Here is a 27964-nt window from a genome sequence, read left to right on the forward strand (position 1 = left end):
AACATAATAAAGGAACAGAACATCTATTTCTATAATCTTTTTTATTTTTCAGCATAGTCTCTTTTCAAGTTTATACATTTAGTCCGACAATTCTTGAAAATAGTTACTTTCAGGCATGTTGCCTTTTAAAAATAATTAATTAAGGACAGCTCGACACAGAGAAATTTTCACGATGACCCACTCATACGATTGTCAAACAGAAATTGTAGGATGAATATCAAATAGCATGCGCAAATATGGTTTCATATTATATTGACAAAAAATTTCATCTTCAAATTGAGATCGGAGACTTTTCAGACAACTCTTGTATATTCTAGCAAAATAGGGGTTTGAAAAGTGGAGCATTATAATTCAAAATTGTCATAGCATATATACAATGAATTCTTATTGTTCAGTTTTTCAAGTACCTCTCTCCCATTATGTCCTATTCTTTATATATTTCTAATAATTGATAACACGTTCTTTGAAAATAATATTGCAATATAGATTTGAATGTTTTATCGACCTGATAAAATAATGCGACGAGTTGTTCACTTTCTAGTATCGAGTTAATTACATCTCGAAAACAATATAATTGAATCCTGATGTATGGAGGAAACTTGATAAAGTGACTAAGTTGATACCATCAAATAGTGATTAATTCCAAAAATATACACTCGTGAGCAAAAAAAATTCTTTAGCAAAATATCTGTGGCTTCAATTTTTTGATCCGATTTTAGCATCTTAAAACCATTAGTCTTTGCTTTATAATGAGTAATCTATATTACTACCAATAATTATTTTTCTTTCCCTTAGCACGATCGCTTTTGCATGGACCGAATCAGTTTCTCTACAAGATCCTGTTCGATGCTTTCCCATTCTTCAGTGAGTGCCGTTTTGTGTCTGATTTTGTGGCCGGTACAAGATTTCTAGCCCGAACTTTACTCTTAAGTTCATCCCTTAAACGCTCGATGGGCTACGCGCTAGCCAATCTATAGCGGCAATTTGGGCATTTTCTTACATTAAGAAACGACGTGATCTCTTAAAAGTTTTCCATGTATCGATTCGCCATCAATCCCTCAGCCCTCTCGCAAGTTTAAATAAATGCTTACTCGGATTATGCTTCCATTGAAATGATCATCCAAACCATCCAGTAGTCTTCTTCAAAAAATTGTTCTTTTTTTGCAAAACTACGTGAATCTTTCTACAAATTTTCTGCAGATTCGCTACCATACAGGCACACTCCGCTTTCGGGAAAAGAGCAGAACCCCATTGTTTATCAGTCCAATTAACGTGATTTCTGGCAAATCGTAAACGGGCCGCTCGATGGGTTGGGCTAAATTTGCATCCAGTAGCTGGCCTTTTTTACTCAAAGCCAACTGCATAAGTCTTTCCCTGACTGTTCAGCTAATCATAGACACTTCTCGCGTTTCTCTAAGCTCTTATTGGGTTTAAACACCAGTAAGAGCCCGATTTCTCAGTACCGGTCATCTCTCCCGGATGTCTTTGTTTTCCGGAACCACGTGCTCAATGAGGTTCGATCACTTCCCGTTGAATCTGGTCTTGTTGTGCCCATTTTCAGATAGAATTTTTGTTAACGAAGATTTGCGTCTTTTTTTATTCTCGAGGTTTGATTGCTCACTGATAGTGGTGAGTTAGGTACTTGACCTTCTATAGGGATCAATTACCCCTGGTAAAAAAGCATAAAATAGGTAGTTACCGATCATTACATAAATTGTTGGACTGCGAGAGCAAGGAACATATTTCATACAATTTTGAAACTAATGATATTAGCTGTATATTTTACTAATATAAATATAATTTCGTGTTCAGTTATTTTCGCCAGTCACTTGGGGTTGCAGGAATGTCGCCCACGAGTGTATTTTTGGTGACATAATATCTTGTAAGTAAAGTATGACACCCAGAAGGAATAATTCAACGTTCATGATTTTTTTGTTCATGCAGTAACCGTGATTAAGAATCGAATAATGTTGTCTTCGAGATATTTTATCAACAACACTCAGAAAATTGATATCTTTTTGTTGACCTGTGGTTTCATTTACCCCTTTACACGTGTAGGCATCCTCAAAAGGCGAAAAGGCGGTGGATAAACTGCACCAGAGTTTGTGAACAATAGTGCAATTTAGACACATATTTCATCGTATTTGGATCTGGTTACTCAATAGAACTGTGCAGATACAACATCTCCAAGTTTTACAACTGTAGATATAGATATAGATAAAACTTTGATATCATTTCCAGATGTAACACTTAGAATGTCACAAATTATATTATTTACTCCCTTATACATCTTTCCTTGTTTTAATGACTTTCAATTAATGAGAGCGTTGTATTTGCTCATTTTTTTTTACTTTAATTAGGATTGGCAGTAATTATTATTCATTTTGTCAGTTTAATTAGAAAAAGATCTAAAACATATAAATATTTAATGAAAATCGCAACGATAATTTAATTATCATTATAAATAAATAGTGAGAAATCAACGTTTTGATATGTTTACAGGTGGTAGCAGTTTATATGGATCCTGCAGTATTTGATTCGTATTATAATGGATGTTGCAACGCCACATTTTGGCCCTTATTCCATTCAATGCCTGATAGGGCTTCATTTAAGGCTGAACATTGGAGATCTTATTTAATAGCTAATCAAAAATTCGCAGACTGTACATTGAAAGCTTTGAAATCATTACCAAAAAATAGTACAGAAGTGCCATTAATATGGATCCATGACTATCATCTCATGTTAGCAGCTAATTGGATAAGACAGGTAATATTATATTATAATTTGAATTATATCGAAAATGGTGATATTGGTGATAATGTCCTCTCAGTAGAAGTACATACACAAATCATATTTTGGTCTACTTTGCCAAATTCCACAGGAGTAGCCTTACTTATATTCCAGAGCTTACAGCCGCTATGCTTGAAAGCCTTTTTTTGAAATTATTTCAGAATTTTTGAAAGACAGGTAATAAAAAAACTAATTTTCAAACAGAATAGACCAAAAATCAAAACGATTTAGAAACATATTTCTATAGATTATACACATTCGTTAAATGCTGGAACTTTCGTTAGAAAGGTAAAAGAATAGGCTCTTATTGATTCGAATTGTTTGAACTTTGACCTCTCAGTTACCTCCATTTGTATTTGTATGTATTGGAATGTTTTTTTTTAATAAAATAAACAATAACATATTCAAAATCTCATCACCAGTCGTCATTAACCAGTTTCTGGTTATTTAACTCCTGGGGGATGCTATGAATTTAAACAGAGTGAGTCATGAGGAACTTTACATACTTCCACAGTATGTAAAGTTCCTCATGGAGGTTATAAAATGGCTACTAACAAGTGTCAACTTCTCGTGTTTATTAATTTACAGGGTGATTCAAATCATCTGAATTTTTTCATGATTCTGTATACTAATAACAAGCATTCGACTGGTATTAGTTAAACTGAAAGTATGATTTGATCAATTTTATTAGAGTATTAACAAGTTTTCGACTTTTTTCCAGTGGAGTAGATAGTAACAACGTCAATAATGTCATATTCCTGCGCTTCATCTACGTGTCGTTCTGTTCTTTCGCTTGGAACAGTTTCATTTTCTCGCAAATAATTCAAAACTGTCGGAAATGTTAGATGACTGGGAGTTTTACAATCAGTGAATTTGTAATATTATCTAACAACAGCTCTGTTGTAACCATTAACAGTATCCATAACCAAAGATTTTGTCGGCATATTATGTGAACGAAAACTGAATGGCATTTAGACGAAAGTCAAAAAAAAAACTCTACCAAAGCACAATAGTAATACAAACAGAAGAAATATGTATTCTTGGACACATAAATAACGGTTCATAATGATAATGGATGTAAAATATTAAAAAACATCAAACGGTCACGCTAATCTTGATTTTGAATTTAAAGTTGCTCGTTAATTTTATTTGGTACAATGTATTATAACCTGACATAAATTTTCAAGTTTTCTAATACTTTGTCCCGAAATTAAAAATTGAATAGTGAAAGTGAACATTTGGTTGAATTCATACATAAATATTAAATTAAGTTCTATGTTTGTTAATATTTGATCGTTCATTTCGTTTCCGCGAAAACGAAATGATAAAATTTATCCACGAGTTGTAGCAGAAGAATAGAAATTTACAACGAAGAAATCCAACTCTTGTCTACTTTGAAATATCTTTGAGTAAACGTAAAGGGGTAAATTTAGAAGGACATTTACTTAGCCGAGGATTAAATTGATGAAACCAAACCACAGATTCCTATCATAAATCACGTATGATACCAATATTGATATGTATCAGTCGAACGCTTCCACTGTGGACAGATTTTGAAAAGAAAAGCGTTGAGGATGTCGAGAAAAACTACAATAAAATTAAAAATCGTAATATTGACGATATTGCAAATTGGGGAAATAGAGTCAGCAGGTTAACAGAATGTACCATAAAAATGAGGGAGTATCTCCATCGTTGAAGTTACACAAGCGAGATCCATAACGGCATGTATCAGTGAGACCATAGCTGACACTTCGTATGAGGAATAAATTTTGAAAACAGAGATGACGATGTCGCTAAGAATAACTTAACATAATAAGAACATAATAATAAGACTTTTAAAATGTTCTCCGGAATCTTATTAAGCAATTTACATTCCAAATATCAAAGAATACTCCTTTATAGCCAGTGAAATGTAATGAAAACGATCCATAAATTGGTGGTTTGTCAAACTATTTCTCAAATTGTTCCAACTTGAACATACCATATATGGACTGATTGGTAATTATATTTGAGTACGTACAGTGGAAATTAGTTCTTTTAAAAATCACTTTAAACTGATAATGAGACATAAAAAGAGTTACACCAAATGTGACAGAAGCAAAAAGAACGAGAGGAAGCTCTCGTTCTTTTCTACCCAAAAAAACTTTGCTACCAAAGTATGAAAGGAAGGGGAAAGATAAGGAGAACCAATACTGAATGTATGAAGTAGCAAAGGATCGGAAAGAAGAAGATAAGAAGAAGAAAAATTTCTTCTAAGGGTATGTCACGTACTGAACTGAAAATTTGAACGTGTAATTAGTAGATTGATTTTTGATAGGAAAAATTGATATTGCTCAATCGATTCTTGAGTTAGGTTATTACAAATAAAACGGTTATAAATAACAAGTTCACAAACGCGGAATACGAATGTTGCCTTTATTATCATATGTATTTAATCATTTATCAGTTTGTTTTTCACGAAATGTCAATAATTACTTATAATTTTGTATTTATTTATTTCATGGTTATAAAACGATTTCATAATCTGCAATTGCACATATCACGATTGTACCACATGTGAAGGAAACTTTTACAATGCTGGATTGGATTAATTACATTGGTTACGACACTAATAGGCGATTCAAATGTATTTAATGGGGTTATTCATATTATTTTATTAATATAAATTCCAAATTTCATGTTATTGAAGACATTAATTCTTTCGTTTAATAACCAGGAGGTTTTAGTGAGGGTCAAAGCTCAGCGAACCAGAGCTTTACCTTACTAATGACCTTACAGCTCTATGAAGCTCCGGAGGACTGCTTAGTTGTCTGCCATTTCGCTCAAACTGTTACGAAACTTTGATGCTTCCCTAATAGTAAGCTATTCTAGTGAGGGTCATCACCCCCGCGACCCTCCCCTAAAAAAAGCGTCTGAAAGTATGCTACCAGAATCTATATTTGATCTTTTGAATGATTGTATAATATTTATCCTAGATTTTGGTGTGCGCCCTTTGACTATTCTACGTTTATCAATTACTTAATAGCACTCTCGTTTTTTAACTTTTTAGTAAATGTATATACTGACCTCCTAAATTGGTTTATGGATGATCTTTTTTTCATAAAGGAAAGAACAAAATGTATTTTCACAACTCGTCATCTTATCAAAATCGTAGGTGTGAATGTGTGGATCGAGAGACCGAATATTTCTCCTTGTGGTAATACCACGGAAGTTTATCTAGTAATTAATCATTTATTCGTATGACTTTCACAATGGTATAATTTTATTACCTTTGATAACAGCAATGTAGTTCATCACTTAATTATAATACAAATAATAGTATTATCTTTAGTCGCCACTACAGATTTATAATTTATTTTTGCGTTGCAATAAAAAGATTCGAATAATACCGTGAATGATTACCATCTATTTTTGTTACTAGTCTAAAAACAATTCAGGTTAATTGCAGTTTGTCCTAGGACTGACATTCACCTTCGAGGTTCCAGCAATAAAATTGATTGATGTGAACAAATATTTGTAGAAAATTTATTTGATCACAAATAATTTAATTAAACTATTTTTTGTAGTGACTCTAGACTTCTTTATTATTTCAATGTACTAGTTCATGAAGTGATATCTTAAAGTAATTGTTTAATTCATTGAAATATAGTTGAAAATTCCAAAATGAAAGGAAACTTAGTAAATGAATATATTTATCTGCTTGTTTAATCTATTGGGGTTGATATTGATTATTATTAGTTTTAATTACTATTATGATTGTCAAAATCAAAATCCTATGTTTCAAATTCCTCACACAATATTCCTTTCCAGTTGATACCCATTTTTATCATATTGCGTTCAATTAACTCTTTTAGTTTGTCTGATCCATTGAATTCAGATGTCTCTCTTTTGATCAGCAACTTTTTTTCAAGTTATTTAATCGTAATTTTTTCATGTTTTTAATAATGTTCCTCTAGTTCATATCATAGCATAGAAATGTAGTTCGTCACTCATCTTTAATTCTTCAGGTTAAATGATATTTTGGGTCTACACCAAGGATGGAAATCCAACAGTGTAGCCAAAGGCTATTTTAAGAGTTCATTAGAAAATAAGATGAAATACATATAGATATCACAGCTTCAAATGAAATTAACATTACACAATAAGTTCAAGAAAATATCCACCCAGAAAATCGACTTACTTTCAATAACTTTGTCTTCGAAATTGTTGTTTTCAATGTTTATGAATCTTAAAATACTATAAAATTAAAATAATGAGAAAATTGTCAGTTTAAATAATGAAATAATTGTCAGTTTTAACAGTAATTCGTAAATTGTTCCTAAACAGTTTTCACATAACTACTTTTCATAACTGATATATCAATACAACGTTTCCTAATGTCAAGGAGTGATTAAGTGTTACATTTGATAGCGGAATTAGATAAAATATAATCCAAATCATAATTATTTACTTCCTGAAGTGAACTGAAATTGTGGTAAAAATTCTTGTGGTGGTGACAAATCCTGGTTGTTGTCATCGTAACTGCCTTCATGTTACAGCCTAAAAATTCTCACTTGTAGTTTACTGAGGCTCTCAAACCGTGTGAATTAACTGGAAAGAAATGTTTTACCAATGCTTGATATAAAAAATGATGTGATAGTCCTTTAATTGAATTCATTTTCTGTTATGTTTCAAAGATTTTTTAACTTAGTCGAGAACAGATCTCATAGATTTAATTTCTTCCTATATGAGTTACTTAGCATTCATAACTATCTTTTTCAATTATAGGCAGCAGATGAAGAGGAGATCAAAGTAAAATTGGGCTTTTTCCTACACATCCCCTTCCCTCCATGGGATATATATCGGCTGTTTCCATGGGCGGACGAAATCCTACAAGGGATGCTTGGCTGTGATCTCGTTGGTTTCCACATAACCGACTACTGCTTAAACTTCGTAGATTGTTGTCAAAGAAGTTTGGGATGTCGTGTTGATAGAAAAAATCTGTTAGTTGAACATGGTGGAAGAACAGTTCGTGTACGTCCTTTACCGATTGGAATTCCATTCGAAAGATTCGTTGAATTGGCAGAAAAAGCGCCCAGAGTTATTTCAACCAATCAAAAAATCATTCTTGGAGTTGATAGATTGGATTATACTAAGGGACTTGTCCATAGATTGAAAGCTTTCGAGAAATTGTTGGAAAATCATCCGGAACACAAAGAGAAAGTTTCAATGCTACAAATATCTGTTCCCTCAAGAACTGACGTTAAGGAATATCAAGACCTTAAAGAGGAAATGGATCAACTAGTGGGAAGGATAAACGGAAAATTCACTACTCCTAATTGGTGAGACAAATTTTATTTTGTCTACTTGTTTATTTACTAGAAATTATTTCACTCGATACAAATTTGAGAGACTCCACAGCCACAACAATCCCGAGACCTGAAATATATCATTTTCAAGTGAGAGTTTATCAGTTGGTGCTTTGGTGTGGGATGAGGAAATTGGTGGTTCGTCGCAATTAATCCGAAGCTTTAACACACAAAACAACATTTATTTATGCAATTCGATATAAACTCTTCCACATAGTACAGATGTTTGAATTCTTAAATTTTGTTTTCCAAATGAAATATACTTTCTCTTCTAGGTCGCCTATAAGATACATTTATGGTTGCGTAAGTCAAGATGAACTAGCTGCTTTCTACCGGGACGCGGCTGTAGGTTTAGTAACTCCATTGAGAGATGGAATGAACCTTGTAGCCAAAGAATTCGTAGCTTGCCAGATTAATATACCACCGGGAGTTCTTATTGTTTCTCCTTTTGCTGGAGCTGGTGAGACCATGCACGAAGCGCTTATCTCCAATCCTTATGAAATAGATCAAGCTTCAGAAGCTATTCATAGAGCATTAACTATGCCAGAAGATGAGAGGATACTACGAATGAATTATTTGAGGAGGAGGGAGAAACTCAATGACGTCAATTATTGGACAAAATCTTTCCTTTCAGCTATGGGCTCTCTCCTTACTCAAGAAGACCATGACGATATTGGTTCAACCAATATGCCTGCAGTAACTTTAGACGATTTTGATGAGTATTTGTCAAAGTGAGTGATATATTCAATTATTCACTACTTATAAATGATAATTGAAATATTGTCTCTTCAATTTTAGATACATAGGAAATACACATAAGTTAGCGTTACTGCTAGATTATGATGGTACTCTAGCACCAATAGCTCCTCATCCTGATCTGGCCATAATTCCTGCGGAAACCAAAAATGTGTTACAAAGATTATCGAATGTCTCAGACTGTTATATCGCAATTGTTAGTGGAAGGAATGTCAACAATGTGAAGGATATGGTAAGTTTTATATCAGTGATTCAACGATCTGTTACGTAATTTGTGTGATGCTGATTCAATGTACGAGTACATTGAAAAAACCTTAACAAGAAAAAGCAGATATTTTATATGTAAAGGCTTTCGTTGGTCTACTTTACTTGTTTAGGGGTCAAAATTTAAACAGAGAAACTGTGGTCGATACGCTTCTTTTTATAGCAACTATGAGCTGTCACCGTTTGGTGAGTTTGACTACTCGTTTAAGCTAATATGAAATAATTTATAGAGGTTTTGTATAGTACGCCAAGCGACTTGTAATTTGATATTATTATATGGCTCACCAAACGATTACGTTGTTATAACCCGTTTGGAATACGAATTATCATGCCATTAAACATTTTTTAAGGTTGGGATTGAAGGAATCACTTATGCCGGTAACCACGGCTTGGAAATTCTCCATCCTGATGGAACCAAATTTGTTCACCCCATGCCAACTGAATTCCACGATAAAGTTGGAAACTTGATGCGACAACTACAGGAAAAAGTTTGTAGGGATGGAGCTTGGGTTGAGAATAAAGGAGCTCTTCTGACTTTTCATTTCAGGGAAACTCCGGTTCAATTGAGGTATATGAAGATGAATATTTTACGAGCAATATAATATATTCAGTTTTGTTTATGTTTATTATGCAGGCCAGCTTTGGAGAAACAGGCAATAGAATTAATATCAGAAGCTGGGTTCAATGCTGATATAGCACATTGTGCTGTAGAAGCAAGGCCACCAGTAGAATGGAATAAAGGAAGGGCGTCGATTTATATCTTGAGAACTGCTTTTGGTGTTGATTGGAGTGAAAGAATTAGAATTATTTATGTTGGTGATGATCAAACAGATGAAGACGCGATGCAGGTAACATTTTCGATATATTCATTTTGCAAATTTATTTTTTTCGCTTAAGAGTAATTGATATAATTTTTTATGAATATTTTTACTAGGAATTACTGTTTATTCATTTATTTATACTACAGTTTCTGTATATATCGAAAAAATATTCGTCAATTTGTTAAGCATGCTTACAAAAATAAATATTGAGTAGATTTGATTCTCAATGATTTATAATATGACAAAAATAGAAAAGATGTCTAAGAAGTGAAAATTTAAACTTATATATCACCTGTGGGATGGAGCCTCATAAAGCTTCTTCAATCCTTTTTGTGGGAATCAATCCTTATACTGTTTATTCTATTCTTTCGCTAATTTTTCTCATTCCTATTCCGTTTAGGTCCTCCTGTATTTTTTTAACCACATTTCCCTTCGTCTACCTCCTGGATCCCATTGTAGTATTGACAAACCTACTGTATCCGTGCTCACCTCCACAGAGGCCCTAGGGATATTATCTTTCATTTTTTTTATTATTTATATCTTTCCCTTCAAGTTCATTATCCATTTCATAGTTCAAACGTTGTCTGTATTCATTTTCAGTAAACTATCTATCATTGTTTTGTAAATATTTATTTTGGTCTTCTTATTTAGTATCTTGATTTTGAACAAATTCTTATTTGCAGAATATACTCTATAGTTGCGAATATTTCAAATTCATAATCCCTGTATTTTTATTATTCGCTGTTTGGATACCTCATAATTTTCGTTTCATTCACATTTATATTTATTTCCCCAATTTATTCCTTCAGTTTTGTTAGTTTCTTAACATACATCCGATCACGCTTTTCCTCTTTGTAACGTCGTCTGCCTGTTTCTTAAGTTTCCTTTATGACATTTATTGATACGGGATTTAGCGCTAGAATGAACACATTGTGTACAGTAAATCACCTCATCTTATCCCTTTTTTAATTGATATCTTTTGCTCCATCCTCCTTTTTTGGTCAGTATATTCTTTCAAAGTCATTGCGATAAGTTTCATTCCCATTCCTTGGTCTTGCAGAGCCTTCATCATTTTTCTTCTATTGTTTGAGTGAAATGCTTGTTGAAAATCTATGAAGAACATTTCAATATCGATCTGGATTTCATGTTTTTTTTTTCACTATCTGCCAAATTTTGCATGCAAGATCTGATTGAGGCATGGTGTTACAAGAAGACCACATATCTTTGTGAAAAATCTTGAAACTAACTTTTATATATGTAAATAACGTTCTGATATTTCGTTAGCAGAAATATCATAACAGAAATTGATAATTGTGTATATGATAAATATTATTTCAGGCTCTTAAAGGAATGGCTGCTACATTTAGAGTAACTACATCTTTAATAACTAAAACATCTGCTGAACGTCGACTTCCATCTACAGACGCCGTATTAACTATGTTGAAATGGGTTGAAAGACATTTAGGAAGAAGAAAACCCAGCTTGGATTCAGTTTATGTGAGAAGGAACTCGGCACAGATTCAACATACAATTGAAATGGAGATGAAAGTCGATCCAAAATTATCTAACGCAACAAATTCGAAGTAAAATTAGCCAAATTTTTGTGATGTCTATGTAAATATAAAACCGAGTGATGAGTATATGTTGTGACGTCGTTTATTATTTTTTTGTTTTCAATTTGTCTTATCAAAAAATGAAAAGGTTTAAATGAAGTAAATATCAAAAAAAAAGAGACTGAAAGGGTTGAAAAAAATAGTCTATAAGTATAGACGTATTTAAAAAAGGAATCTATTTTTCGACGACATATTCAAAAAATTTGTATATGCCTAAATATAAATTTAAATCTGAGAGATATGGAAAATGTAATGATGCAAAAAATGCATCGCGAAACTGAAATTTATTGAAATAGTTATATATAAAACGGGCTAATTTCACTTTAAGGCATATGACAGAATTACCATATTCTCAAACAATCATATTATGTGCTAAAAACATATAGGAATTTGTATGATTTTACATTGCACAAAATTGCTTATTTCTAGATATTTAGAAACATAATTGTCATATTTAGAGATGTCTGGGTTTGATTTTATGTGTGGAAAGATCGGTGTTTATAAGTTGTACCCATTACCAGAATTCAAAACAACCATATTATATTGATCTGGTAATTAGATATTGACCATAAACCATATAGACTGAGTTTTACTTGTACTGTTAGAGGAGTACTCGATTTCTCATGAAATTATCAATATACCAGATCATAATTTTTTCTGGGAAACCCAGTACGTGACTAATTACTTTAAAAGGAAATAACGTGGTCCACTAATGGACATAATCACAAATTTTATTTTTGTAATTGAATATTGCACAGTTTTATATATTTTTAGATGAAAATCAAAATACCACTTTGTCGGTAAGAGATTTTATCACATTTTATATTGTTTCTGATTTTAATTTGATTATTTAGTTAATATAGATATATTTATTTCATTTATTGTTTGAATTTAACTTAGTCTATGAATAAATATTCTGTATCAGAAGGTATTTTGTGTTTTATTTATACCCTGTGATACCTCAAACAACGTTCAATTAAACTAAAAATGAATGAATCTCACCCGAGGACATTACATGTGCTCTCCCATACAAAATCGTACTTCTCGTCATGACAGACGATATAAATTGGTAGAGTCTAACAGTACACTACAGAGAGTGCACTTTTTGTATTAATGGAAACGTAAATGGGCATAATTTAGATACTAGTCACGTAACAATCCTCGTTGTTTGCGTGAATCCCAAAGCCAGTGTCCTGATAAACTTGACGACATAATTTTCGACGTCTCTTTTAGCATACAGTTTATTTACATCAATAAATGTTTACAATAAACGAACCAAATTAAGCGATATGGTATATAGGAATAATCAACCCTTCGACCATGTTTCATAAGTTTATAGTATTTAACGTATAAGTACAAATCATTATACGGGTTATCAATCCAGGCTTTGTAGTATCATTTTACTATGATAGCTCACATTTAACTTTCTTATATTTCATGCATTTTTCATCACGTGACATCGATCAATTGGAAAAAGTCTCCATTTCAAAGTATCGCAATCATCTCATGCGACTCTAGTTTTGTGTATACGTAGGCCTTCTTTTTTATAGAGGTATTGGTAAAAAATACTATTACATATCTGTAGGGCTTCCTGATCAGACTGGTGTGTAGAGACCAGAACACATCCCATACTGATTAATATACCTCCTCTATTTTTACTTCCGCGAAACCGCCATTAGGTATTACTTCATGTGGGAGGATCTAGATGTACAGCTTCTCCATCAATTATTTCGTAGATATCATAGCCTTCCAGGCATTACTTCTACTCCAACTGCTGTTTCCCTGATTTGACGAAGAATGTTGGGCACTCCTAGAAATCATCATGCTCGAATCTGTGACGTTTCCGTGTCGATAAAATAAATGGTCCTTTTTTTATTGAGGGTCACTTAAATGGTCCGGCGTATTTAGATTTTCCTGACTATTTCTTCTCCTCTTTTATATTCTTTATCAACAGGCCATTCAGCTGGATCTTTATCTAAGAAAGATGTTTTAATTTCAAATCGATCTAAAAGCTTCTTGTATCAGAGCAAACAAATTGATCCAACTCTCCTTCCACAACATGTTTTCAAGATAATCCTTTGGGTCAGAGAGACACTTAACATTCCTTAAGGAATGTGAGGTGCTCATAGATATGGTCACGGACACCAATGTCTGCCAAACTATGCTTCACCAAAAACTATAAAATTATAATATCAAATCGACAGCAATAGACAAATGCAGATATTTCCTCGAGGCCTATTAGTATACTAAACTGATGGCTCAAAATCACAAAATGGACATGTAGGAGCAGGAATATATGGCTCAGGAACCAAGCTCGCTATCCAAATGGGCTCAGAACCTGACCTGGAACTGCATCGATTCTTCAAACTCAATGGGAGCAACCAATAAAGTCATCCCATTACTTTCCATTTGAGACTTACAGAAACGAGATTTCTGATAAGACCAAAAGAAAAGTTGTAGCTCATGCTTCTTATGCTATTGTAGCATTGTTTTATTTCTCAAATTTCTTGATAATATTATTTTCAACAAACTGTTTCAGTTTTGGTTTCTTTCATCATGTGATAAGAGAGAAAAAAACAAAAATGACAGTAAAAATATTTTATTTTCAACAATTAAAAAATAACAAGTAGATTACACTACAATTATTGATATTACCATCCATTTAATGAAGTTATTTTCGATTTTTCATCAATATAATTCCAGTTTTTATTATGGAGCAAAAGAAAATGAATAATGAAATGGAATAGAAACAGTTGGGAAACTTCATTTTTAGTTTGTGTTTTAGGTAAAAGAAATACTAAAGTATGAACATGATATCTCATTAAATAGACAGTAGTTTTCAATTTTCCAAGTAATCAAAGTTGAAGTAACTTTCAAGTTTCGAAAAAATTGGTATAGTTCAATAAACACGCTTGCTGATCAACGGCTTATAATAAAACATTCTTCTTGGTCATAAAGTTCATGAAGAGGAATTCTGATTAATGATCTATGATAAGCTAGAAACAATGCATTTGATAATCTAGTAAAAACTATAGATTTATTAGCTTGATGTTCAGGAATATAGGAAACTACACCCAAGAGAAAAATCCTGAAATTTGACCTAATGGAAACATTTTACTTCAAATAGAGCGATGCCAGGAGGATTTTCCAATATTGGAAACCTCCATGCGCTTGATTGAGACAAAGAGTACTGCAGAGGGACCATTGACTCCCCATTATAAGTGTTGGTATTGAGCTTGATGGTTCATCTTCAAAATATCCTATTTATATAATATTTGGGACGATTATGAAATTTCGAGATGAAATGATCAATTGTTCGAATTGCAGTACTTGTTTTACGTTTAGTTATATTTCAAGGGTTTTATTTTTCTGTTCTATCAATATTACTTTGTTTTCCTCACGTTTTCTAGATTTCTTTCGCAAAGATCCACTTTTCAGATGTACAATCTGCTTCACTATAGCCTTGGTCTATGCTTTAGGTTCTAATTGGGTTTCTGTTGTCACTTTTTTTTATACACGAAACTTAAAACTCTTACACCAAACCTTCTTCTGTAGTAAACTCTTGTAAGTTTTGGTTTTATCTATAAATTTTAGTATATTCTTCACATTGCGCAGTTCAAACTCTGGTTCACTCCTCTTTTCCATAGATTTGACTATAAGTATTTGCAATATAGGGAAACTATTGAGAGTTCTTGGTATCATAATCTATCTGAAGCATTTCTCTGTTTTAGTCAGTTGCTTTAAGTTCTAGATTTGTGAGTTTTTGCAGTTACTATATTGATAGTGTCTTCTTAACATATTTCCTTTAGTTAGTGGGTCGTTATTTCTGAATTCAGATACTTCTCAAAAGGTTCCTATCATATTTTCTTGGATTAGAAGTTTTCGACCTTTTCTTTCAATATAATCTATTTGGTTTTCTCTTTGTACGTTTTATAACAACTCAATAAAGGTTTTCTTGCCCACTTCACCATATATTTCATTTTTCAAGATGTCATTTTCATTATTCATCTGCTGGTCTTCCCGACATAGTACAATTTTTGTTTTCTCAATTTTCACGTTTTTCCAAATTTCTTGGTTACACAATTTGCGTGTTGTTTTTGCTGTTCTGCATATTTTTTTCTGCAGATTTTATCAATATCACCTGAAATATTTTTATCAATATCCACTGATATGGTAGATGCCTGAATTCCTTCAGCGACGATGTAGAAAAATATGAATTCAGTCCCTCTTTCAGATGTATATAATCAAGTTTCTATCTTTTCTATCGTTTTTCGTATCGTATGATTGTGGACCTGACCAGAATCAATGAAAGATACTTTTCCAACACATTGAAATTCAAAAGTTCTAATTATAAAAAAATACTTGATTGAAAATTACGTTTTTATTTAATATATTCATAAGATTTTCTAGTGAACAAAAAATTGTCATGTGTTGTCAATAAAACACAGGATTTTCTCAACTTTTTACGTCGTATACCTTTAATATATTTTCCTTGATAAAACAACTTGATTTTTATAAAGACCCATGTAGGTTAAGCATCAATTTTTACCGGTTTCTTGAAACTCATTTTCTAGCAACTATTAATAATGAAAAAAATAAGATTAACTTCAACTTTGATTATTTTAATTTATGAAAAAATTTCACTTTAACGCTATTATATTCATATTATACATATAATTCTTTTAAATTCAGCATAATAGATCATTTACATCGGAATAACTATCATAAAATATAAACACATAAAATAAAATACCACGAATAAAACACTAATATAATTCAAATCTCATTGACTTCTTTCTTTTAAGTAATCCACTTATTAAATATCTATTGGTTGAACAGGTATTTCATTGGACAATATTGCCCGGTATCTTCTCATACGCCATCTACCGCAAATTATTTAATATTGAAGCTATTTATTTACAAAACATTGAGCCGAATTTACAAGCACGCCAGGACAATACTTGCAAAGTGTTCCACTAATGAAAATTGATTAATAGTGACTATAACTATATAATTATTGGACTGGTTGTAGAAAAAAACGGACCTATATGTAGAAGAAAACAGTGAAAATCTATAGAAATGATGCATTGAACCTCGAGTTTCTTCGCATCCACCATATTGTCCAGATTTGGCCTGGATGCTTTGAGATCCGATAAGTAATCCAAGAACAGTTGTAACCAAAATGGATTTGATTTATACAAATGCCATGGGTTTAAAGCGCATTGGACTATTTTTCAGAGAAAATTCGTTGAATAAAAAGGAATTTGATGAGAAAACTATTTTTTGTTATGATTGAAATTTCTTTGGTAGTTTCCAAACTATCTATGGTAATGTCGTTGTTAAGCCTATCAAATTTCGCGCAAAAAAATCAGAGTGACTTTTATACAAGTGAAATAATCTTCATGGAACACTTTACAGTTTGTTAATTGATATAAATTTTAGTACGAATATTACACTCGATTGTTTTTAGGTCGTTTCGACCATATTTATATTCAAAAGCAGTTAATAAACATGGTTCATTATTTGTTAGCATACATCAAGAGCTGGGATAGTACGATCTAAAATATTTCTCGACTGTTTTAAGCTACAAAAGGTTTGGTCTGACTAGTCTTCACTTGCAGTTAATTGAAACGGAAAAAACAGTACTGCATTCGTATTTACAATGATTCCCAGTAATAATAACCGTCTCATAATTTTCAACCATAACCGACATGTTTCCACTGATTACATCACAAATCCACATTTAATTCAATCAGTATAATCCCCATTTTTCGAAAAAGATTATCACATATTTTCACAATAAAAATCATGTACTTGTATAAATTATATTATTCTTTGAAACTTGTAGTTTAACACAGTCTAAGTAATAAGACTATTGTTGCTTACTTCGGTAGTGTTTGCTCATTCAGTCTTTATTTTTCAGAAGTACTAGCAATTGAAATTTTTATACAGAAACTCCTCTAACCTTCAACCGCAATGGTCATGTTTAAATTCTTCATTATTGACTTATAAGCTGTTGAGATTCTCCTATATAATAATTAACATTTATCATTTTTTTTCAGATTTTTACAACTGAATGTAGTTGAAGAAAGGAGAACAGTAATAATATACTCTTTTTAGCAATTTTTCTAGTTGGGAAACTGCAATTACAATATCGGTTATTTTGTACTCTTCATAACATTATCAAACCGTTAAAACAATTGATGAATATTTCCATTAAATTTCTGGAAAAAACTGGAAAAGAACTCTTGCTTATCCAAAAAGAACAATTTAAATTTTCACGCAAGACAAAAATAACTTCCCACTTGGTTCGTGTAGATTCCTGACTCAGTATGTTTGACTTTATATTGTATAATCCATATGTTTCAATTGGCTTTATTCATCCCCTATTTACCTCCTTCTTCAGTCCCAATTCCAGATCCACGTACAATGAAGTGAGTTATTTTCTTTTTTCAATATACCTCTTTTTGATTACGAAGCGTCAGAGTCACAATGAATATACCAAAATTATACATCACCAAAAAACATGGCATAAATAATTCGAAAGTCAAAACAATGCTTATCTGATTCTTTGACAGCCGTAGGGTGGTACATATCTAGTTCTTTCCAACTGGATAAACCGCCTATAGAGCGAATTCTATCTCTAAGTACTTCATAAACTATGAAGAAGGATCAACAGAGTGCGCCCAGATAGCATGGACAATTGAGTGCTACATCATGATAATGTACACTGCCACTTAATAGTTTTCATGCTGCATAAAGATTCCATACACCATAGATACCCTAATTTCCGGATCTATCGCCCTGCGATTTCTTTCTGTACTCGAAACTTAGAAGCTTCGTAACACGTAACGTGGCTGCTGTATGAGTTTTCAGTTGTTTTGTAAATAATAATAAGGTTTATAAGAGAGACAAATATAACTTAAAAATTTTGGTGTATTCAAAAATTTGGTATTTATATAACTGACTAATATAAAGTTTTCCAAAAGATACTAAGATACTACTAAAATTTTGTGATTTCACTGCTTGAAAATTTTAACAATGTCTCTTGCACTGAGATTGGACTGTAAGCTCTTTTCGTAGTCTTCAGAGAACTGTGGAGAGACTGAATATCCTAATCTATGTGAATAAATTCATGAATCATTTGAAACCCTTGACGACTCATTATACCTGTTCAAAGTTACTATGTTACCAAGCCTGATTTTTTTTCGAAAACCCAGTGGCATAAATCACTATAGTGGATTTCAATCGCTAAGACTTTTTGCTACTCGAGTGGATGAATTTGAAATCGGGATTATGTGATTCTAATAAGTGAATCCTATTGCACGATCTATAACCTATTTTCTGATGGATGCATTTCTGGTTCATCTAATATCCTGGTTTGGGGATTAGCACAGACCGGCAAGATCGACCGATTTATTATTTGTAGACCACTTCTTGTGCAGTTTCCGATAGCACATATCCATATTAACAAGCTTCAATCCCTTGAAGTTTTCGGATAAAACATTATGTGTAAGCAATTTACAGAATTCATTCCTTTTCACTAAAATATAGTACAGGAAACTACGTGGAATGAAATTCAGTATAAAAAAATAATCGGAAAGAGATTTAAATCGAAATAAGATTATTGTCAAGTTGATATTTCTCAAAAACCCTCAATTTTGGATAAGTCACCATTGAACAGCACGTTTCTGTTATCGTAAACTACTCTGTACTTATTCTACAAAGAATTATTATTCTTTATTTTATTCTATCTTGACGTATGACAAAAGAACATTGTATTCAAATTAAATTATTTTTCAGAAATATAAGAAATGCTTTTAAAATGTCGTTAGTTTCAAATTTGACTTCCATTAAATTCCACGGTTAGCTAGTCTTTCAATTAAATCAACCACTAAGCAGTACTGAATCCAACAAATAAACTTCTGGACGTGACACCTTTTGAAATATATTATTTTTGTCCTCCTTTTTTTATCGGGCCATTAAGGTTTAGGCCAGTTCGTTGATATCTCATAGGAATAATCATCTTTTTCAATTCCAAATTTTAATTGAAGTTCGTTGGATAACGAACAAGAATATTGATTAATTTCGATCTCAACAATTTGACTCCAAAAATTAACTCGACTCATGAAAGTGAATTGTCATTATAAACATTGTAGATATTAAATAGTAAAATGACAATAAAAATGATTACTGTGAAAACGGTGGATTGTTGAAAAAGTATTTTCGCTTCAACTTTGATCTACTAAATTTGGGGTTAAGCGAACTATGTAAAACCACCCTTTCTTCATTATCAAGAACTTGCTTGAAAAATATCACATTTTTATCGTTATTTCTAAGCAATTATTTAGCTCTAAGACTCTAAATGGGAAGCAATTTTTCCTACTTCACTCAGGAAGTATTTTATATGAAAATATGTTGACATGAGTCTCATTGCAATTGTTTGAAGAAATGGAAAATTACATTATTTATAATATGAACGCATAAGCCACGTATATAGTTCGTCAAACATTTAAATAAAACTGAAAATACTTGTGCATTCTTATAATTCAATACCTTTTAATTCAAACTTAGTCCCCTAGCAACTCAAGTCGACGATATTAAGTCCATCGCTATATACAATAATCCTTAATGAGGATATAAACGAAATTAAAAACCAGTCTAGGAAACTATAAAAAGTGAAAAATGGACAAAATTACTTTAACAGAAATATGCTACGCTAATGACGTGGTTATATTTACAAAGGAAGAGGAAATACTAAACCAAAATCTCTAATTGTACAATCAAAAAATACAGTATAAACATAAACAATGATAAAATCGATGATAATGACAACAGAAACAAAGACACTTGACATCAATACTGAGAATAGACAAATGGAAATTTTCAAATACCTTGGCTCAATAGAAGTAGGAGATGAAAAATTAGATAATAAAATAACAGCAAACGCAATTTATGAAAGAGTAGTTATACCCATACTAAGATATGGTTCTAAAACATCGACAATGACCGAAAGACACAGAGAAATAATACAAAAAACGGAAATGAGATTCCCCATCAAAAACAAATCATACAGATAAATATTATATACAAAACTTTTAGAGCAATACAAAGAATACAAAGAATAAAATAAACTGAGATGGTGAAGTGAAAAGGATAAGTGAAGAAGGCATTACGAAAAGATTAGGTATTAGAATCCAGAACACTAAGAGCGAGAAACAGAGGAATACCTGGATGGACGAAATCGATGAAGGGATTGAGAACAGAGGGAAGAAATTAGATAAAGTACTACCACAAACAAAAGATCGAAAGAAATGGGAAGAATTTTGTAAAGTAATAGTGACTGAATAATTTGTTATTCGATATATCTATATAATCTTTCCATGTTATTCCTGCTGGATGTCCAATTTTAAATTTTTTGTTCTGAATAACTGTTGATTATTCCTTTTCTATACTTCAACGGACTGGCCTACAGTGTGAAATCGATAAACTACAATGGAATATTTTTCATATAATACCTAACATTTCACAGATATTTTTAAGCTAGTATGGACGTGAACAGAATTAACGTATTTATCATAACTAGACTGAAAAATGTTGGTTTACTTATTTGAACACAACCGGCGGTGGTTTCGAAGAAGGTGGCGTTTGAAAGAGAACTCAATCCAGCGACGTTTTTTGTTGCCGAAACGATTTCATATTTCGTACTTGAGTTGAGTTCAGTCAGGAGAAATGTATCTGAAATGAAACGAAAAAGAAATTATAGGTACAAGTGAATGGAAAAACGTTTCAATAATAAAATTTTATATTTAAAAATTGAAGTAATAGATTGGATAAGAGTTCCACGATTAATAAAAAATGTGATATAATATTTTTTATCGGCAGTTTAACACCCTCACCTCCGATCACCTTGAAATTTTAATATGTTGTACAGTGTTTCACGGTGAACAACCTAACCTAATTCAGAAACAGAGAAAGCAGCAGTACTTTGCTGAATTCCTTTTTAGGAGAAGTTTCTCGTAACGTAAGATTAGGTTAGGTTAAGAACAAACCCCCCCTGACCCTACTTACAACTTCCTTCTGCATCAGACATTCGTAAAGTATAAATGACATACACTACTTACTGTAAGTAGAAATTTTATTATTTTCATACATATTTCCTATATTGTATTAGACCATAATTTCACTCCCAGACGATGAATACATTAGTATTCGAAAGCACGGAAAATATATTAAAGTTAGTCCACTTTGGTGTTTCATTGCCACGTTCCCAATAAGAAACCACTTGTACACACTGTACAATATATTGAAATTTCAAGGTGATCGGAGGTGAGGGGGTTAAACAGCATAATTACCTTTTTACCTAATTCCGCTATCAAATGTGACACTTTAAGCCACTTCAAGCCACTCCTTTACATTAGGAAACGTCAGATTTTTCATAAAATTCATATATCAGTTATTAAAAGTAGTTATGTAAGAATAAAATAAAACAAAATATAAAAATAGCGGAAATCGTGACTGGAAATTTTTTAGACATTCAAAATGTAAAAATAATTCTTATTTCTTGGAAATTTTGATATGTGTATGTTCCTAAATCGTCATGAGTTCAGGTTTCTTTTGATTGAAAATTAATATTTATCATGAAGATAATTAAAAATTTGACGTTTCGAGTTGTTGCGGTTTTTATCAAAATATTACTTGACATGACAATTTGCTAAATTATATTCATTGATAGATCATCTACAGCATGAATATGATATCTGTTTTAACCTGTTTTACTCAAATTGTTTAGATCTTTTTTTTTCCATTTACAGATTTCTCGTTTCTATCTATTTGAATAATTTCCAAAAATTCTCTTTTTTTGTATTTGATTTCGTCACAATAATTCTGTGTATATGTTTTTGTGATAACTCATAGTTTGTTGATAGAGTTTTATTTTTTGTAACGTCTTGATGGTATCTTGATCTATTTCGTAAATAATGATATGTATGTCCTATGTAAGCAACATCACAATCGTTACAAGGTACTTGATATATAATATTATTTCATTTTTATTAACAAAATAAAAAACAGATATTCTGAAAAAATGATAAATAATATACTCAAAAAAAGAATGAAGAAATACCACAAACAAATAAAAAACAAAATAAAAACTAAGCAACAAAACGTTAAACTTTTTTTCTTCCCATATGGATAATGATTTTCTCAACAACTATCGAAATCCTTCGATAAGTACGATATTAGTATCATTTATAAAGGATATAATACATTATCCAAATATTTAAACTAAACTCGTAAAACACCAAAAAAAATTATATATCAAGTACCTTGTAATGATTGTGGGGCTGTTTACATAAGACAGTCATCTCAGTATTTAGGAAATAGATCAAAAGGCCATAAAAACTGCATTAACAAACAGAATCGCAACAGGTGTCAATCCTGCAATGCTTATTCAATAATTATACTTTTGATATAAAGGAAAAGTGAATTTATTGTATTATTTTGAATTTCTTTCTATATCAATGTATTTTATTTCTGCATAAGAGACGTTTTTTCCTTCACAGATGACACTTTAGAATCATCTCTGAACAACTCTATTATTCGTAAAAGGAGTCCAACTTTCAAAGAAAAATAGATGTAGATGACAATCGTACAATTATCTGTTCTATTAAAAGCTATTTACTGAGAAAATGAAAGGTTTTTCTTCGAAGATAGGAATAAAATGAGAGAAATGTATTATTCATGTTTTAAATTTAACTTGAAAGGAGAATTCCATTTATCCTATCTCATCTTCGTAGATAAGTTACAAAAACGGAATATAAGTGTTTTATTTCCCTTCTGTGACACTCTAAAAGTGCGATATTGGATGAAATACGATTTTACTATACAGAGTCGGTCACATAAAACAGTCCAGTTCGATATTTGGCAGTATTGTCAACCACCTTTCCTTCCCATATGGTATATTCCTCAATTAACACAGTCATTTGGTTTTTTTATCTGTTTTGAAAATTTTGTCATATCAAACTTTTCCCCTTCTTACTCATTTTACGATAATAACATTTATATTCGAAATGCTTACAATTTTTTTTATTAATTCAATAGTTTTGACGTACGCGCACCGTAAATTGTATTCGCGTTTTGATGATTGTTCATTATCAATGAGGTAGCAGGTAGTATTTACAGTAAATGCTGGGCCAAAAAAAACGAATATTTTTGTAACGATTCTGCGAAAATATAATTCATAATGATAGAAAAAATTATCGAAAAAGTTTGAGACTGTAATAATAATATTAAGGGTTGTACTGTTACGATTTTTTAACATTTATTACTCAAAACTCTTCAATATCAATCTGAAAAATTTTAACGACGCGTATTCTTATAGGAAATTTAATTTTTTATAAAAAAGCTCTATTATTAAATTAATGTAAAACAAACAGTTTCCTTGTAATCGTTCCTTAAACATTGCTTTTCTTTTTCAAGTTTATCTTCATGCAAAATTGAAAAAATAAATAATTATTTCAGGCACCACCAATATAATGTATAATTGCATTTTTCTACTTAGCTGCAGCACCCTCCTTCGTTGAGGCGAGATCAGGGTGAGGCAATTTCAAGATTCATCAAGTTGAGGGTTCGGTAAGCTCAGGATGAGACATGTTGTTGCATGAGTTAGCTTCAGAATGAGGTAGCTTTGCCCATGAGTACATGTCGGAAAGCTTGCGGATGCAGAAAGACTGAGTTGAAGTGCTCCACAATGTCCGCTAATTGTAAAGATGCTTGTGGTAACATACTAAACAACTGGGGACGCCAAAAGTGATAACTGTGTATAATAGAATCCTTACCTAAAGTGATGTTGAAATCTTGTTCATCCCAATCTTCTCCAGTTTCCATTCTATAGAAGATGCTCAGCCATTTGGGTTCCATATTATATCCGATTTGTTCCTCAGTTGCTTCTGGAATTTCTACTTTCAATTCCAGAGAATGCGGCTCGGCTTTTATTAGTTCAATACTTTCAGGTGGATTAGGTCTTATACCAATTTGTAAATTGATAAACTTCTTGAGTTTACCATATTTATTTGTTGCTGTACATTCGTAACGATCTGGTGTTTCACTTGTCATTTTTAACTGAAACAAAACTATTATTAATCATTGATTATACTGGTCAATAAAATAACATATTTTGCAAACCAATGAAAGGAATTGAATAGTTTTAGACTACGTTTTGATGAATCTATGAAAAATCTTCAATTTTGTGGGTCTTGATTGAAATGAAAGCTTCAAAGAAGACATCGATATTATTACAATAAACCAAATCGTTACTAATAACGAAAAAACAGTGACCTTTGTCCCTCTTTTGTTAAGAGATTTCATTGCTTGAGACACGGCGTTATGATCGGTATATGTATGTCTCTAACTAAGTCGTTTATTCCAGGCTTATATAAGAGGTTCAGATAAGTTGGGAAAAACAGAATCCGGATCTGTGAGGTCCTCATTTTCTGTATCATCTTCAGTTTATTCGTCCAAAGGTGTTGAAGGATATGGATTGTGTTTGTCATGCTGATCTTGTTTGAATAGTTTTTTTACAAGTGTTGTGCTCTGAAATCTCATTTCATTTTTCAATTTCAAACACATTATACTTCGAGTTCAAAATACCAACAGACTCTGTTGAGATCGTACATATGTTTATTATCGCCAGGGCATCTATACCCATTTTACCCAATAATTTCGAATACTAATATTTCCCACACACACTTAATAACTAAACAACTCATTTTAAAACTTTTGGAATGATTGTCTTCAACCTTATTCTAAAGTATTGTATCTCATATTCATCTTGTTCGATGTAGATTTAACAGACTCACCTGCAGAAGTGATTTATGAGTGCCAACATTAATAATCCTCCCAATATAATTGCGTCCTTGTTTTGTACTCATACCTTTCCATTCGAATTTCGGTGGTGGTTCAGCTTCAACTTCGCATGTCAAATTCACATATTCTCCTATAAATCCATACACTTCCTCGTCTTGTGCATACACGGGAGTGTCAGCTGGAAAAATAAAGATTTGATTTGATCACATATATCAATTTCTCCATATCCGACGATTTTGCGTCTTTTTATTCATTTTTTAATGATGACTGGGGTTTACGAAGTATCGTAGGAAAACAAAACAACAATAATTAAGTATAATGCTTCCAAATGATCGAATTAAAAGCTTACCTGTTGATTCTGGATCTCTTGGAATAGTCACAGGAACAGGTTTATCTGGAAAACATATACAAATATTTATCTTACAATTATATTCTTTCTGATAATACAGTTTGAGAATCGACATCGATTAAATCATCTATTGCGTAAACAAGCTTCCAAAATTTCAATCTTTACCTGTTATTATAAGACAGTGCAAGATTCAGAACCCATTACAGTTATTTAAGCAAAACAGAAAACTTTATTGCATGCTTAGTAAGAATACTCGATAAGGCTACAATAGAATGTGCAATAAAACTTTTTTTGCCTTAGAGTTATGAGGAACTAGTTTTTTTACTATGTACGAGGATATATTGGAAAATTCTTAGCTTACTATAGAACCAAACAAAATTTCAATGTCAAAATATTTTGTTACTCAAAATATTCTCCTCTTAATTGGATACATTTATTAGAGCGAACTTACCTCCTCGTTGGAAGGAAGTTTAAAACCTTTTAAACTTTTTTCCAGTTGAGAAAAGAGACGGAGTCAAATCTGGTGAATAAGGGGGATGTTCTATTTTGCTTTATGAATGATCACAAGTAGTGACATGGGATCAGCAGAAAAAGAATGTTCTCTATATACAGATTATCTTGAAAAAGAACTAGACAAAAATGTTCATACTAATATCTAAATAATAAACTAGTTAAATAAAATTTGATGGTAATAGTTTTATTTTTATAAATTCGAAATATAGTTTTTCCTACCAATATCTAGCGCAATTTCTCATTAAAAATACTATCAATATATCACAATATACTACGTTATCATATGAAATATTTTTTATTATATCATCTTGAAAGAATTTTCTCATTATTATCTTAAATTGTTGCCTGACATATCCTCGTAAGGTAATGTTGCTGAGGTGTCTCAATGTACAAATATCACGCCATTCACTCTTTCGTTAGCGATTTTGTAAATAGAAAGAAAAAAATTCTACTTTCTTTCTCAAACTTAACGAAAATCATCAATTGCGAATTTTCCATTATAATTCATCATAGGAGGGCGGCTTCAAAAGAAGAAAAGCGGATAACGATTTTTTTAAATTAAATCATTTGGATAGAATAAACACGCTTATCATGAATGAAGCTAGGATCTTGGTTAATAAACTTTGTCCAGTAATTAATGCATATTCTATATCAATGTTAAAAAGAATATTTAACCCCATTGATTACAAACGCAACCCGATATTATGCATACATAAACTGGAAAATTACTGAATTGACGGAAAATCACGGTTTTTGTGATAAAATTTTTTGTTGATGATGCTCTTCCACGGAAAAATAAGAGCTTCATGAAAAGTAAAAGTATTAGGGCAGGCATATTGATGAAAATATATGTTATCTCACTTTCAGACGTATTCTAGTTATCGTTTGCTTTTCACTTTTTCTCTTATCTTCTTCTATTTTGTAAGAACTACGAAGACCAAGTTATACAATGGTTCACTAACCCACAATATTGTGAAAATTGATTTTTTATTCTAAAACTGGTATCAAGTTACATTCTACAGAAGTCGTTTATGTAAAAATAAAGCCCAATAAGTTGAGCAATGGTGAAAAACGTTACTTGCTATAAAAATTTCCGTTCTGAAAGATGAGCAATGTTCTGGTCGGTCTACTCGAGTTGATAATGACGAAATCAAAGTCATAATTGAAGAGGATCGTCATGAAACTGTTGTAGAATTGGAAGAAGTTCGTTTAACACAAAGAATCAACATTTGCGATATGCACCTTAAACTAAAGAACAAGAATGATCACTGGTGATGAAAGAAATATATACTGGATGCAAAACTAAAGTTGCTGCAGTCCTCGATTAAGAGCAAATCTTATATCCGCTCTGTTGTGAAGTTACTTTCTCGAGAATTAACATTCAATTACATACCAAGGTCCACATATTGAAAACAAAGTTTAAAAGATATTATAAAAAGTTACCAGGAAGTATAAAAAGTAATATATGAACGAAAAGAGATCGTTCAGAACTAGAACCAATATTTTAAAATCATGGAATTGAGTTGGAGGTCGATAATAAAAAAAAATCATTCAATTTTGAAGTGGTCATAAAACAAAAGTGACTGTTGACAAGATCGAAGTTACAGTTGGCATTGAAGAATGTGTTACATACCAAAATAAGTG

The 27964-nt window shown here is 31.7% G+C and overlaps 2 protein-coding genes across 7 annotated transcripts in view; one reads left to right on the forward strand and one right to left on the reverse strand.

Moving 5' to 3' along the window:
* Positions 1 to 12523, forward strand: part of LOC130898206 (uncharacterized) — a 39163-nt gene extending 26640 nt beyond the window's left edge. For all 4 annotated transcript variants that reach the window (XM_057807310.1, XM_057807309.1, XM_057807312.1 and 1 more), the window contains 7 exons: positions 2503 to 2766; positions 7558 to 8111; positions 8414 to 8869; positions 8937 to 9126; positions 9509 to 9726; positions 9793 to 10006; positions 11318 to 12523. In XM_057807310.1, the coding sequence (XP_057663293.1) occupies positions 2503 to 2766; positions 7558 to 8111; positions 8414 to 8869; positions 8937 to 9126; positions 9509 to 9726; positions 9793 to 10006; positions 11318 to 11566 (2145 nt within the window). In that variant the 3' untranslated portion in view covers positions 11567 to 12523. The remainder of the gene's footprint in view (positions 1 to 2502; positions 2767 to 7557; positions 8112 to 8413; positions 8870 to 8936; positions 9127 to 9508; positions 9727 to 9792; positions 10007 to 11317) is intronic.
* A 1652-nt stretch (positions 12524 to 14175) lies between these two features.
* LOC130897954 (fasciclin-2-like) overlaps positions 14176 to 27964 on the reverse strand; it is a 172356-nt gene continuing 158567 nt past the window's right edge. For all 3 annotated transcript variants that reach the window (XM_057806947.1, XM_057806946.1, XM_057806945.1), the window contains 4 exons: positions 25808 to 25852; positions 25452 to 25636; positions 24432 to 24714; positions 14176 to 21330 (listed from right to left, as the gene is read on the reverse strand). In XM_057806947.1, the coding sequence (XP_057662930.1) occupies positions 21131 to 21330; positions 24432 to 24714; positions 25452 to 25636; positions 25808 to 25852 (713 nt within the window). In that variant the 3' untranslated portion in view covers positions 14176 to 21130. The remainder of the gene's footprint in view (positions 21331 to 24431; positions 24715 to 25451; positions 25637 to 25807; positions 25853 to 27964) is intronic.

The sequence above is a fragment of the Diorhabda carinulata genome, chromosome 9 (assembly GCF_026250575.1).
Source record: "Diorhabda carinulata isolate Delta chromosome 9, icDioCari1.1, whole genome shotgun sequence".
Taxonomy (NCBI): domain Eukaryota; kingdom Metazoa; phylum Arthropoda; class Insecta; order Coleoptera; family Chrysomelidae; genus Diorhabda; species Diorhabda carinulata.